At 36.6% G+C, this 16500-nt stretch overlaps 1 protein-coding gene across 1 annotated transcript in view; it reads right to left on the reverse strand.

The window, feature by feature from the left end:
• Window positions 1-250: 250 nt before the first annotated feature.
• Window positions 251-16500, reverse strand: part of LOC123552897 (MORC family CW-type zinc finger protein 3-like) — a 404811-nt gene continuing 388561 nt past the window's right edge. Inside the window, exon 20 of the mRNA XM_053542214.1 lies at window positions 251-8752. Within this exon, the coding sequence (XP_053398189.1) occupies window positions 8368-8752 (385 nt within the window). The 3' untranslated portion in view covers window positions 251-8367. The remainder of the gene's footprint in view (window positions 8753-16500) is intronic.

A 16500-nucleotide genomic window follows, 5' to 3' on the forward strand; every position in this document is an offset into this window, starting at 1 on the left:
TTAGTGATGAACCTACTTTGCAATATGAGGCACCAACTGTGTTTGCTGTGCTCTTAGCTTCCAGGAAACCTACCACATCTTTTAATTTTTTTAATTAATAGCAGAAACACATACAACTTGCAAGGACACTTGGTTATTGCAACCATGTTCATTGGCAAAGAAGCGTGAACACCACGCCTTAATTTCCCTTCTCAACATTAAAGAACGAAATGCTCTATAAATGGAAATGTAAACAGAAAGATAAAAAAAGTCTCATATAAAAGTTTATTTTGTTACTAATAAAATGTAAGTGTCTATTCTTAACAAATCTATTCTCTTTTCTAACCAACTATTACATTCTTTTGCGAAAGATACTTATTTGAAATCATTTAACAACTTCTCTCAACAAACAGTTTCTTACTTATATATAAAACAAATGTCCTGTTTCTAAATTTTTCGAGTAGTTCAATCAAAACTTCATGATTTATCCAAATAAAGAAACTACTATTGTATCTAACATAGAAAAGGCAATTTGACAATACACAAAATGTTCTTTTTTAAATTTCAGCACACCAATAAACTAAAAAGCAATGCAGGACTTTCAATTGACTCTTGTCAAGGCAAAAATATATATCACAAAAGAAAATTAATAAAATTACTACATTCATGAACAGTCAGTATATTAGAATGAATAAGTACAAATGACATACAGTCAAGTATAAATATATCAATTTATATCTAGCTACACATAATTATGGATATACAAAGTCATACATTTTTATTGTATATTTTGGAAGATCTGGGAAGAATTCACTTAAGAATTAAGAAATCTTCAGCTTTTCGTATGCTGTTAATTTAAAATGTATAAAAACAAAAACACTAATACCCTTGTAGACCATCAGAAACTAAAAATAAACACACAATAAAATGCGATTAAAAAAGCTCATCCTGTCACTATGTGACAGATTAGCGCAAAACAAAGAACTGTCACAGGAGACAGTGCTTGGACTATTCGCTGCTGGATGTTGAAACTGGGCACAATTTATGAAGCTGGAGCTGTCACCTGGACGTTTAATGACTCTGACATGGATAAAATATTGGATAATAGCTTGAGTCTGTGTCAAAAGTATTAAGTAATAAGAGAGATAAGGAGCAAGTGTATCAAAACATTAAATATCAAGTATAATTCTTAGCAAAAAGGGAGCATAATTCATGAAATATTGGTGCAACAGTGACCACCTAATGTGTCATGTTGCATCAAATCCATTTTATGATAACTTGAGATATAGTTAAAATGCATCAAAATTAAACTTTAACTCTAAGTAAAAGGCGCATAATTCATGAAAAATTGGTGCCAGAGTTAAGTTTGAATTAAATCCATTCAGAAATATCTGAAATAGAGTAGATGTGCATCAAAACTTTAACCTAAAATTGTAAGTAACTAGAGCTATCACTAAAGGTGATGAATGTACCCCCACCCATTGCACTGACACAGTACATTGCAATTTGATGCACACAAGATTGCATAATTATGTGAACTGTATGTATACAGACTGTATGTATACAGTATAGTAACAAAAAAACAAAGTCATATAACTATGCAGAATATTTATCTAAAAGAACATAACATGCACCATGCACAACTAGGGTTGGTACTGATCACTTGTGTGAAGTTTCATTAAATTGTGTCCAAGGGCTCGGAAGATTAGGCGCGCACAAGACTGCATATGCAGACTGTATGTACATAGTATGTTAACAAGAAACAAAGTCCCATAACTCTGCAATTTTTGTCGTTGACAGAACCTAACATGCCCCATGCACAACTACTGTTGTTACTGATCACTTGTGTGACGTTTCATTAAATTGTGTCAAGGGGATAAGGAGAGATGGTGCGCACAAGATTGTGTCTATGTATATAGTTTAGTAACAAAAAACAAAGTCCCGTAATTCTGCAAATTTTTATTCTGAAAGAACCTAACGTGCCCCATGCACAACTACTGTTGTAACTGATCACTTGTGTGAAGTTTCATTAAATTGTGTCAAGTGGATGAGAAGAGATGGTGTGCACAAGATTGTGTCTATGTATATAGTTTAGTAACAAAAAACTAAGTCCCGTAACTCTGCAAATTTATATTCTGAAAGAACCTAACGTGCCCCATGCACAACTACTGTTGTAACTGATCACTTGTGTGAAGTTTCATTAAATTGTGTCAAGTGGATGAGGAGAGATGGTGTGCACAAGATTGTGTCTATGTATATAGTATAGTAACAAACAAGAGGGCCAAGATGGCCCTAGGTCGCTCACCTGAGAAACACACTATAACAGTGTAAACATGTTTAACCTAGTGATTTCATGAAAACAAATATTTTGGTCAATTTTCATTAAGATTGGACTAACTAGAGCTATCACTAAAGGTGATGAATGTACCCCCCACATGCACTGACACAGTACATTGCAATTTGACGCACACAAGATTGCATAATTATGTTGACTGTATGTATATAGACTGTATGCATACAGTTTAGTAACAAAAAACAAAGTCCCATAACTATGCAGAATATTTATCTAAAAGAACATAACATGCACCATGCACAACTAGGGTTGGCACTGAATACTTGTGTGAAGTTTCATTAAATTGTGTGCAAGGGTTCGGAAGATTAGGCGCACACAAGACTGCATATGCAGACTGTATGCATATGCAGACTGTATGTACATAGCATGTTAACAAGAAACAAAGTCCCATAACTCTGCAATTTTTGTCGTTGAAAGAACCTAACATGCCCCATGCACAACTACTGTTGTTACTGATCACTTGTGTGAAGTTTCATTAAATTGTGTCAAGGGGATGAGGAGAGATCGTGCGCACAAGATTGTGTCTATGTATATAGTTTAGTAACAAAAAACAAAGTCCCGTAACTCTGCAAATTTTTTTTCTGAAAGAACCTAACATGCCCCATGCACAACTACTGTTGTTACTGATCACTTGTGTGAAGTTTCATTAAATTGTGTCAAGTGGATGAGGAGAGATGGTGCGCACAAGATTGTGTCTATGTATATAGCATAGTAACAAAAAACAAAGTCCCATAACTCTGCAGTTTTTTTTCTGAAAGAACCTAACATGCCCCATGCACAACTACTGATGTTACTGATCACTTGTGTGAAGTTTCATTAAATTGTGTCAAGTGGATGAGGAGAGATGGTGCGCACAAGATTGTGTCTATGTATATAGGATAGTAACAAAAAACAAAGTCCCATAACTCTGCAAGTTTTTTTCTGAAAGAACCTAACATGCCCCATGCACAACTACTGTTGTTACTGATCACTTGTGTGAAGTTTCATTAAATTCTGTCAAGGGGATGAGGAGAGATGGTGCGCACAAGATTGTGTCTACGGACAGACAGACGGACAGACAGACAACCTGAAACCAGTATACCCCCCCCCCCCTTACAACTTTGTTGTCGGGGGGTACAAAAATGTGGTCTCTTTGAGTTTAATCAAGTATTTTTTTAGATATGACCTAGTGATGACCCATTTTCGATCTCAGCCTAGATTTCATCAAAGCAATCATTCTGACCAATATTCGTGAAGATCAATTGAAAACTACAGCCTATATCGCATACACAAGGTTTTTCCTTGATTTGACCTAGTGACCTAGTTTTTGACCCCAGATGACCCATTTTCAAACTCGGCCTAGATTTCATCAAGGTAATCATTCTGACCAATATACATGAAGATCAACTGAAAAATACAGCCTCTATTGCATACACAAGGTTTTTCCTTGATTTGACCTAGTGACCTAGTTTTTGACCCCGGATGACCCATTTTCGAACTCGGCCTAGATTTTATCAAAATAATCATTCTGACCAATATTCATGAAGATCAATTGAAAAATACAGCCTCTACCGCATACACAAGTTTTTTCCTTGATTTGACCTAGTGACCTAGTTTTTGACCCCAGATGACCCATTTTCAAACTCAGCCTAGATTTCATCATGATAATCATTCTGACCAATATTCATGAAGATCAATTAAAAAATACAGCCTCTATCGCATACACAAGGTTTTTCTTTTATTTCACCTAGTGACCTAGTTTTTCATCCCAGATGACCCATTTTCAAGCTCAGCCTAGATTTCATCAAGGTAATCATTCTGACCAATATTCATGAAGATCAGTTGAAAAATACAGCCTCTATCGCATACACAAGGTTTTTCCTTGATTTGACCTAGTGATCTAGTTTTTGACCCCAGATGACCCATTTTCGAACTCGGCCTAGATTTCATCAAGGTAATTATTCTGACCAATATTCATGAAGATCAATTGAAAAATACAGCCTTTATCACATACTCGAGGTTTTTCCTTGATTTGACCTAGTGACCTAGTTTTTGACCCCAGATGACCCATTTTCGAACTCGGCCTAGATTTCTTCAAGGTGATCATTCTGACAAAATTTCATGAAGATCAGTCGAAAAATACAGCCTCTATCGCATACACAAGCTAAACGTTGACAGACAGACGACAGACAGATGACGGACGCCAGACATCGACCGATCAGAAAAACTCTAAAAACAAAGTCCCATAACTCTGCAATTTTTTTCTGAAAGAACCTAACATGCCCCATGCACAACTACTGTTGTTACTGATCACTTGTGTGAAGTTTCATTAAATTTTGTCAAGGGGATGAGGAGAGATGGTGCGCACAAGATTGTGTCTACGGACAGACAGACTCACAACCTGAAACCAGTATACGCCCCCCTTACAACTTTGTTGTCGCGGGGGGTAGGGGGTGGTACAAAAAGGGGGATAATTTATGAAATAATGGTGCAATAATTATGTCCCTTGTGTCATATGATGTGAGTGATGATGTTGAACAACTATTTTAAGTTTGAATCAAATCCATTTAGTAATAATGAGATAGAGTAAAAGTGCACCAAAACTTTAACCAGAAATGCTAAAAAGTGGGATAATTCATGAAATACTGGTGCAAGAGTTATGGTCTTTGTGTCATATGATGCGAGTGATGATGTTGAACAACTATTTCAAGTTTAAATCAAATCCATTTAGTAATAACTGAGATAAAGTGGAAGTGCACCAAAACTCTAACCTGGAATTCTAAGTAAAAAGGGGGATAATTCATGAAATATTGATGCTAGAGTTATAAACTTTGTGTCATATGATGTGGATGATGATGAGGAACAACTATTTTAAGTTTGAAGTAAATCCATCAAGTAATAACAAAGATAAAGTGCATCAAAACTTTGACCAAAGTGCGGACGCGGAAGGACGCCAACGCTGTGACAGTGCTACTTAGTCACAAATCAAATAGCTTATCAAGATGATCACCATATCTTATGTCTGACAAACAAAATAGTAACTAGATGCGTGTCCATAGGTCACTACTTGCCTACTTTCTGTCACTGTATGCTTACTGTTGACTATATCAAGGGCATAACTCTAGTCTGGTTCTGTGAAATCCCAATTAAAACTCCAGGTGCATAACTCTACATGCTGAACACCAATCCTATGACATTTGATGACTGTTGGTGAAGTACTTTTTTGGATATGCGCAACACTTAATTGGACTGACAGACCGACTGACATACGGACAAGGGCAAATCTAAGCACCAACACCCCACAAAATGTTCTGGGCATAAAAAGCTCTATTCCTTTCATTCAAAATATACAATAATCTCTAAATACAAAACAAAGAATATGAAATAATCTCTAAATACAACACTAAAAAAATCAAATATCTCTAAACATAAAACTTCATTAACATGTATAATATAAAATACTACAACTATATTTACAAATTGGAAGTCTGTTCACACACAATTGATAGTAGCCTATGTAAAGACTACAATTTAGGTTAAGTTTGCAAACACATTTAGTGGTATGTTATGTATAGTACTTAAATGGTCAGGTTTGCAACACAAATAGGTTTCAAAGGTATATTTCCTTGTGTCAAGGTCTTAAATTGTATAAAATGTCACAGCTATAGTTCAGTGAGTTTTAGCTCCATCTTAATTCAATATGACTTTTTTTAGAAAAGCGCATGTCTCCCACAATTGCCCCTATGAAAAATGTCCAGTTTCTCTAGATGGATTAGATGAATGGACCAAATTAGACGGCTTGGACAAATGGACTCAATCAGTAATTCAAGGGTCATAATTCAAAAGTGCCTGGGCGGATTTGGCTAGTTATCGAACTTGGCCGAGGTCTTATGGTCAAACACATCTTGTTCAAGTTTGGTGAAGATCGGATGAGAAATGTTCGACTTAAAGAGTGCGGACAAGCTTTTTGACAGACAGACAGAGACAAACAGACACAGACTGGAGTAAATCAATATGTCTCCCACACCACTGTGTGGTTGGAGACATAATAAATAAAGGTGCTACCAAATTAAGAAATAAAAGGTACTAATAACTTAATTAACATATGGTCTATAACAAATAATAAATATATAATTATGTACAATGTCTACATACATATAGGGAAAAAACCTTTCATAATAGGTTTCAGCTATTTATTCAGAGTCACCTTTAGTAAAGATGCCACTACAAATAACAAAGACATAACAAAATTCCTGAGCTAGAATGATTATCGATGAATGATTGTCTTTTGTTCCTCTGAACCATTTTTTTTATAGATATGATATACGATTTTAAGACAGTGTCTTGTTGTACAAATAATCCTTATAGGATTACAAGGTATATCTGTATGACAGTGTCTTGTTACAATAATATTGTGAGTACAAGGTATACCTATATGACAGTGTCTTGTTACAACAATATTGCGAGTACAAGGTATATCTATACGACAGTGTCTTGCTTTTACTATAATCTTGTGATTTCAAGGTTAACCTGTAAGACAGTGTCATTTTTGAACAATAATAATGTTTAATAACTAGATTTGCCTGTAAGACAGAGTCTTTTCTTAACAATACTCCTGTGATTACAAGGTATACCTGTAAGACTGTGTCTTGTTTGAACAATAATCTTGTGATTACTAGGTATTCCTGTAAGACGTGTATAAATATAAGCCTATGGTTACCAGGCCCCGTGTTCACAAAACATTTTCAGTCTCAGCTGAGTTTGATAATGAAACTTTATTTGTCATTTATATCTAAATAGCATGTTTAAAAATAGATTTTAAGTTAATACCTATTTTCAAGTGCCTGTTCCTTACTGATGGTCAGTCTCAGTTGAAATTTAACCTTGAAGTATTAGTAAAATTGATATCAAAATTTCAAACTCAAACTCAGCTGAGACGGAAAATTGTTTTGTGAACAGGGGGCCAGGTATCCATGTAAGACAGGCATTAACTACTACACAAAACAGCTTTATATTTTTTTATTGTTCTATAACACAATAATAATATTTGTGGAAAAGTATGAACATATAAGTCATCACAATAACATTAACTATTAAACAGAAACAACATTCAAATAAAAACAAACAGTTTTCTTTAACACAACATTAGTAACATTGTCAACAATAGAATCATGTTCTTGAACAAAACAAAAACAATCTAACTGTTCCTCTGACCAACATTTTTGTCTATTTACAGATACTTTCAAAAGGCACAACAGGATATTTTAAACATTTAGTATTTTTATATGTCAAAGATACTATCAAAATTTGCAAAAAAAAAATCCAAGAAAGACTTCAAGAGTTTCTGAACACATCACTAGTGACTTTAAGTGATTCATAAAACTTAGAGTCTATGTTAATGCACGAGTTTTAAACAAGAAACACAACAACCTGTCTATTCCACATGTATCTGAACATGGCAACTATAAGCAACAGTTCAAAAATGTTTGTCAAAATAGAGGGAAAATGAATTGGAAAGTATCCCAAAAAACATTTAATTTGGTCAAATGAAAGCCTTAAATTTATTACTATACTATTTCATCACATCAATTCCAACAATTATTAAAAGGTAAGGCTGATACAAGTATTAGTTTTCAGTCTATATATATTTAACTGAGTCATACAGTTTCTGTTTTTCTTCAGCAGTCAGACCTTCAACTGGAATTGTTTTGCTTATTTTTTTACTTTTAATAAACTCCTTTATTACCTTGTCAACATTCTTAGGAGGACCATATTCATAATCAGGTTCAAGAAACCCGCCCGCTTAGCTCAGTAGGTAAGAGCGTTGGTCTACGGATCGCGGGGTCGCGAGTTCGATCCTCGGGCGGGGTGTATGTTCTCCATGACTATTTGATAAACGACATTGTGTCTAAAATCATTAGTCCTCCACCTCTGATTCATGTGGGGAAGTTGGCAGTTACTTGCGGAGAACAGGTTTGTACTGGTACAGAATCCAGGAACACTGGTTAGGTTAACTGCCCGCCGTTACATGACTGAAATACTGTTGAAAAACGGCGTTAAAACCCAAAACAAAAAAACCAAAAAAAACCAAAAAAACAAAAACAAAAAACAAGAATTTTCAGTAATGTCAAAACATTTCTTCTCAATTCACCAAGTTCCCTGGTCTTTACTAGTAATTCAGATAACATTTTCTCTTCAGAAGTTGAATGTACAGTATTACTGACTAGACCAGGTGTACCGTTATAAACTGGTGACTGGTTCAATTCAGCATAACCAGTTCCTGAAATTGTACAACTTCTACTTTGAAGTGGAGTTTTGTCATTGCTAAATGATTTTGTTACAGACTGATTTCCATTTTTTGATGTTCTTTGTCTAGTTCTTCTATAATCACTTCCATCTCTGTCTGGATATTTTCGCTTCCCTGGGGAAACTTCTGTATTACTGTAAATAACAAGCAAATTCGATGAATTGGTATCTCCCGCCGAAAGGGCTTGAGGTGAGGAATGGTAAAAAAATATTTCTGGCAAAAAGTTAAGCATATAATTTCATTAGTCAAAATCATTTGGGGGGGGGGGGGGGGGGGGGAGTGGGGGTGACCGGGTGAGGGTACAAAATTTCACCTGTTGGTTATAAATATTGATGGAAAATTTAAAAAAAAAAAAAACTGGGTGGGGGATGGGGACACATTATGCATTATTATTGGGGTGGTGGGCAAGACCGAGTGAAGTGTAAGGTGGGAGAATGGTACAACTCTGCATGCTGTATTATAATAAATATTCATGGAAAGTTTGAAAAAACATAAAATAAAAAGGAATCTTTTTGGTTTACAAAACTTCACATGAAAGAAGTTTAATGAAATTCTACCAATGGGTTGATTTGTTATGTACAAATCTGTAGATTTTTAAACAATTAAAGGGCAATAACTCTAAGGAAAATTGACAAATTAAAAAAAAATAATAAAAAAAAATAACCAGTACCATTGAAGTATGTTGGTTCATATTTATTTCAAGTTCCATGAAATTCTACTAGCTTGTTACTGAGAATTGGCTGCAGATGTAGATTTTTCATTAAATCAAGGGCAATAACTCTAAGGGAAATTGACCAATCCGATAAAAAATTTGACGGGCATCATCACAGTATGCTGGTGCATGTTTATGTCAAGTTTTATGAATTTCTACCTGATAGTTACTGAGAAATGGCTGCGGACGGACATTTTTCATTAAATCAAGGGCAATAACTCTAAGGGAAATTGACCAATCAAAAAGAAAAACTTGACGGGCATCATCACAGGATGTTGGTTCATGTTTATTTCAAGTTTCATGAAATTCTACTTGCTAGTTACTGAGAAATGGCTGCGGACAGACGGACGGACGGATAATGCCATTTCAATATCCCCATCCCGATTTCATCGGCGGGGGATAATTAATGGTTCATGAAAAATAACTGTTTAAAGGTTTGTTCTTTTATCAGACCTAGAAGCACAGTAAAGGGGAACCACCTGAACAAATATGAGAGGATCTTACAAGGCTACTACTGACCAGGTTTGGTAAGTATATGTATATCAATCCAATGGTTCAGGAGAAGAAGTCATTTAAAGGCTTTTCCTATATTTAGCTCTGACAGCCCCTAGTTATATCAGTCAAGAGAAAAAGTTTGAAAAACTATGAGAGTGCCTGACAAATATGTCTATGCAAATGTACAAACGAGATGCCCAAGGGCAATATGTTGAGCCTGCCAGCTGTCACAAGGACTTGGAGTTGCACATCAAAAAACATTTGTGCCAAATAAAACAATTGTGCCAGGTTATTTTATAATCCCACATTCAATGACGAAGTTACTGTCCAGACAAGGTCAATTATAGCCAAATTTGACATTTAAACTCCAAGTGTGACCTTAACCTTTAAGATATTGACACGGGTTTTGCACATAACATGCTGTCTTATGGTGGTGAACGATTGTGCCAAGTTACTTTAAAATCCCACAATCAATGACAAAGTTATCCGGACAAGGTCAATTATAGCCATATTTGACTTTAAAACTCCAAGTGTGACCTTGACCTTTAAGATGTTGATGCCGGTGTAGCACACAAAACACCATCTTATGGTAGTAAACAATTGTGCCAGGTTATTCTATAATCCCACATTCAATACCACAGTTATTGTCTGGACAAGGTCAATTATAGCCATATTTGACCTTTAAACTCTAAGTGTGACCTTGACCTTTAAGATAATGACATTGGTGTTGCACCTGACACGCTGTCTCATGGTCGTGAACAATTGTGCCTATTTTAAAATCCCAAATTCAATGACAAACTTATGGTCCGGACAAAGAAATCCGGACGCACGCACGCACACACACCGAACAGCCATTTGGACAACTATGTCTTCGCTCCCTTATGGGCTCGACAAAAATGAACTAAATCCACCCTTGTTTCATCTGTCATCATGAATGCACCAATGCACACACCAACATTGTAACTTCATTAAATCCCTTCCTTAATTCTGTTAATTTAGTAGATATGATTATAAGGCAGAAAATCTTCATGTACCTTATTATGGAAGGCATAAACAAGAGGGTCATGATGACCCTATATAGCTCACCTGTTAAACTTGACCTTGGAATTTTGGCTCTTTCAGGGGTCAATCAGAGGCCAAAGGTCTGAAACTTATGATTGGATCTGACAGATTCATCAAGGAATCCAAGATTTGCTGTAGTTAAAGATATTTTACAAGTTTGTATCAAATAAAACCATAAATGAAGTCTCTACATGGCTGCAAAAGCCAAAATAGCAAATTTTGGACCTTTTAGGGGCCATAACTCGGAAACATATCCTGGAATCTAGTCAGTTTTTAAAAGCAAATGAGATACAGTCAAATACCAATACCTTGATATTCAAGGGACTGCAAAAATTGCATCGACTTATCCGAAATTTGACGCAATGATATCGTCTATCTAGGACTACCTTTTTGTATCTGTATAAGACGTCTATATTGTCATTACATCTCATGCTTCTTTAAGAGGGTTTGAAAGGGGAAGGTAATAATATAAAACCTAAATACGATCTTAATTTTATTGACAAATGAAACATTTTAATTAGTTTATACAACTTTTAAAATATTTTTACCAGGTCTTTCCCCATGAACAGCATGCTCGCTAAAGTAACAAGGTCCACTCCGTCTCATGATGAACAAATGTGCCAAATTTCATCAAAATCTCTCCATGCATAAAGAAGAAAAGCTCCGGACAAAGCTTTCATTCTTGTATCCTTTGACCTCCAAGTGTGACCTTGATCTTAGACCTACGGACCTGGTTCTTGCGCAAGACACGCCATCTCATGACGGTGAAAAATTGTGCCAAGTTAAATCAAAATCCTTCCATGCATAAAGAAGATATGCTCCGGACAAAGTCATTATTGAATTTGACCTTTAACCTCTAAGTGCGACTTTGACCTTAGACCTAGGGACCTCGTTCTTGCGCATGGCACTCTGTCTCATGATGGTGAACAACTGTGCCACGTTTCATCATTATCCCTCCATGTATGAAGAAGACATGCTCCAGATAAAGTCTGTGGAAGCAGCCCGCCTGTCAGGGGTGTTCCCATAATACGTCCCATTTTTCAAACGGGCGTATAAAAATTGCCAGTTAAATATGCATATTGTTACTCAATCAAAAATGGCAGATGTTTACTCCGTCATAACAGAAAAATATTTCGAGAAAATTAATTATATTATTATTGTTATATTGGAAAACAGCTTGACTGCTTGCACATTGTTTTGCACTAATTATTGAGAAATACACATATAAATTGAAATAAAAACTAAATAAGCAAATTCGATGAATTGGTATCCCCCGCCCGCCGAGGTGAGGAATGGCAAAAAAAAAATATTTCTGACCTAGTTTTAGACCGCACGTGACCCAGTTTCGAAACTGACCTAGATATCATCAAGGTGAACATTCAGATCAATTTTCATGAAGATCCATTGAAAAATATGGCCTCTAGAGAGGTCAAAAGATTTTAGTAATTTTAGACCAGCTGACCTAGTTTTTGACCGCAGTTGACCCAGTTTCAAACTTGACCTAGACATCATAAAGATAAACATTCAGACCAACTTCCATACAGATCCCACGAGAAGTATGGCCTCTAGAGAGGTCGCAAGGTTTTTTCATTATTTGACCTACTGACCTAGTTTTTTAAGGCACGTGACCCAGTTTCAAACTTGACCTAGATGTTATCAAGTTGAACATTCTGACCAATTTTCATGAAGTTTCATTCAAGGGTATGGCCTCTAGAGAGGTCACAAGGTTTTTCTATTTCAAGACCTACTGACCTAGCTTTTGATCGCAGTTGACCCAGTTTCAAACTTGACCTATATATCATCAAGATAGACATTCAGACCAACTTTCATACAGATCCCATGAAAAATATGGCCTCTAGAGAGGTCACAACGTTTTTTCATTATTTGACCTACTGACCTACTTTTTGATGGCACGTGACCCACTTTCGAACTTGACCTAGATATCATCAAGATGAACATTCTGACCAATTTTTATGGAGATCCATTCAAAAGTATGACCTCTAGAGAGGTCACAAGGTTTTTCTATTTTTAGACCTACTGACCTAGTTTTTGGCCGAACGTGACCCAGTTTCGAAATTAACCTAGATATCAAGGTGAACATTCTGACCAACTTTCATGAAGATCCATTGAAAATTATGGCCTCTAGATTGGTCACAACGTTTTTCTATTTTTAGCCCTACTGACCTAGTTATTGGCCGCACGTGACCCAGATTCGAACTTATCCTAGATATCATCAAGGTGAACGTTCTGACCAATTTTCATGAAGATCCATTGAAAATTATGGCCTCTAGAGTGGTCACAAGGTTTTTCTATTTTTAGACCTACTGACCTAGTTATTGGACGCACATGACCCAGTTTCCAACTTGACCTAGAAATCATCAAGGTGAACATTCTGACCAATTTTCATGAAGATCCATTGAAAATTATTGCCTCTAGAGTGGTCACAAGGTTTTTCTATTTTTAGACCTACTGACCTAGTTTTTGGCCGCACGTGACCCAGTTTCGAATCTGACCTAGAATTTACCAAGATGAACATTCTGACTCATTTTCATAAACATCCCATGAAAACTGTGACCTCTAGAGATGTCACAAGGAAAAGTTTACGCACAGATGCACGGACGGACGACTGATGCTGCGCAATCACAAAAGCTCACCTTGTCACTTCGTGACAGGTGAGCTAAAAACAAGAGCTGTCTCCATAGGATGACACATGCCCCCGATGGCCCGATGGCACTTTGAATGAATAGTTATGGCCGATGTTAGAGTTTAGGACCTTTGACCTAGGGACCTGGGTCTTGCGCGCGACAAGTCATCTTACTGTGGTACACATTCAAGCCAAGTTATTTGAAAATCCATCCATGGATGACAAAGATATGGACCGGACACGAATGCACTATCATGAAAAATGACCTTTAACGTCTAAGTGTGACCTTGACCTTTGAGCTATGGACCTGGGTCTTGCGCGCGACACGTCGTCTTACTGTGGTACACATTCATGCCAAGTTATTTGAAAATCCATCCACGGATGACAAAGATATGGACCGGACACGAATGCACTATCATGAAAAATGACCTTTAATGTCTTAGTGTGACCTTGACCTTTGAGCTACGGACCTGGGTCTTGCGCGCGACACGTCGTCTTACTGTGGTTCACATTCATGCCAAGTTATTTGAAAATCCATCCATCGATGACAAAGATATGGACCTGACACGAAAATTGCGGACAGACTGACAGACCGACAGACGGTTCAAAAACTATATGCCTCCCTTCGGGGGCATAAAAAAAATATTGTAAGTGGAAAAAAGAAGGATCTGCCAAATAAATCTGCTGACATAAATGAAATTTCAGATCAGTATCTTCATTAGTTATGGAGATATAACAATTTTAATTTGAAATAAAAGGAGGTAATCTGACATAAAATCAGTCCATAGTTATCTACCCTGATTGTCTCGGTCCAACTAATAACAATGATGAAATTTCAAATAAGTCCTGTAAGTACTTACTGATATAAATCCATTTTGATTACAATCAGGGGAGGTAATCAGATATAAATTAACTCTGGAGCATATGATTGGATCTGATTTGTCATGGAATCCAAGATTTATTGTTGTTGAAGATATTTTGTAAGTTTGTATCAAATAAAACCATAAATGAAGTCTCTATATGGCTGCAAAAGCCAAAATAGCCAATTTTGGACCTTTCAGGGGCCATAACTCTGGAACCAAAGAAGGAATCTGGCCAGTTGAAGAAAGGAAGCAAGATCTTGTGGTGATACAAGTTGTGTGCAAGTTTGGTTAAAATCAAATCATAAATGAAGCTGCTATTTGTGCAGACAAGGTCAAAATAGCTAATTTTGGCCCTTTCAGGGGCCATAACTCTGGAACCCATTACTGGATCTTGCCGGTTCAAGAAATGAACTGAGATCTTATGGTGACACAAGTTTTATGCAAGTTTGATTAAATTCAAATCATAAATGAAGCTGCTATTGTGCAGACAAGGTCAAAACAGCTAATTTTGGTCCTTTCAGGGGCCATCACTCTGGAACCCATAATGGAATCTTGCCAGTTCAAGAAAGGAACCGAGATCTTATGGTGATACAAGTCGTGTGCAAGTTTGGTTAAAATCAAATCATACATGATGCAGCCATTGTGCAGACAATGTCAAAATAGCTCATTCTGGCCATTTCAGGGACCATAACTCTGGAACCCATAATGGGATCTGGCCAGTTCAAGAAAGGAACCGTGATCTTATGGTGATACAAGTTGTGTGCAAGTTTGGTTAAAATAAAATTATAAATGAAACCACTATCGTGCAGACAAGAAATTGTTGACGCACGGACTGACGACGTACGAAGGGTGATCACAAAAGCTCACCTTGTCACTATGTGACAGGTGAGCTAAAAACAAACACACAAACTAACCTTATTAAAATTAATACATCACTGGACAGCAAAAGGTTGATTTTCATACCTTACAAATAACATGGATGTTTTTTTGGACAAGCCGCGATATCGACAAAACCAGGTGTAAAAATAGTATAGGTAAACTGACAGGACCATAAATTCCAACGAGCTAAACAAAATATCGAGCTAATAATATCGAGGTAATGATAAATAATACCATTAAAATGTATAGAGAAAAATCAATACCGACCAAAACACATCTTGCTAACCGTGGAATCTAGCTAACTGATATCAAGGTACCGATATTCAACCGTATTATGCCATTACAAGTTCTGATCAAGTTTAATTAAAATCAATTGCAAAAAGTGGTCTCTATTGTATTCACAAGAACTTGTGGACAGACGCCAATGGATGACAGACAAAGGGTGATCACTTAAGCTCAACTAAACATTGATTGCAAAATGAGGTCTCTATTGTGTTCACAAAAATTGTCGATGGAGGACAGACAGACATAGGGTGATCAAACAAGAGGGCCAAGATGGCCCTAGGTCGTTCACCTGAGAAACTCACCAGAATACACCATAACAGAGTAAACATGTTTGACCTAGTGATTTCATGGAAAAAAAATATTCTGACCAATTATCATTAAAATTGGAGTAAAACAAGTATTTTCTTTAATTTGACCTAGTGACCTAGTTTTTGACCCCAAATGACCCATATTCGAACTTGACCTAGATTTCATCAAAGCTATCATTCTGACCAAATTTCATGAAGATCAATTGAACAAGAGCGGTCACTAATGGTGACAAATGCCCCCACAGCACCTTGACCTTTGACCTGGTGACCCCAAAGTCAGTAGGGGTGGTGTACTCAATAAGTACTATCAGCATGTGAAGTTTGAAGGTCCTGGGTGAAGTGGTTCGCATGTAAAGTGCCTTCATGCAAAAAGTTAACGTTGGCCCCTGTTACCTTGACCTTTGACCTGGTGACCCCAAAGTCAGTAGGAGTGGTGTACTCATAAAGTACTATCAGCATGTGAAGTTTGAAGGTCCTGGGTGAAGTGGTTCGCGAGTAAAGTGCCTTCAGGCAAAAAGTTAACGTTGGCCCTTGTGACCTTGACCTTTGACCTGGTAACCCCAAAGTCAGTAGGGGTGGTGTACTCAATAGGTACTATAAGCATGTGAATATTGAAGGTCCTGGGTGCAGTGGT

This window comes from Mercenaria mercenaria, chromosome 4 (genome assembly GCF_021730395.1).
Source record: "Mercenaria mercenaria strain notata chromosome 4, MADL_Memer_1, whole genome shotgun sequence".
Lineage (NCBI taxonomy): Eukaryota > Metazoa > Mollusca > Bivalvia > Venerida > Veneridae > Mercenaria > Mercenaria mercenaria.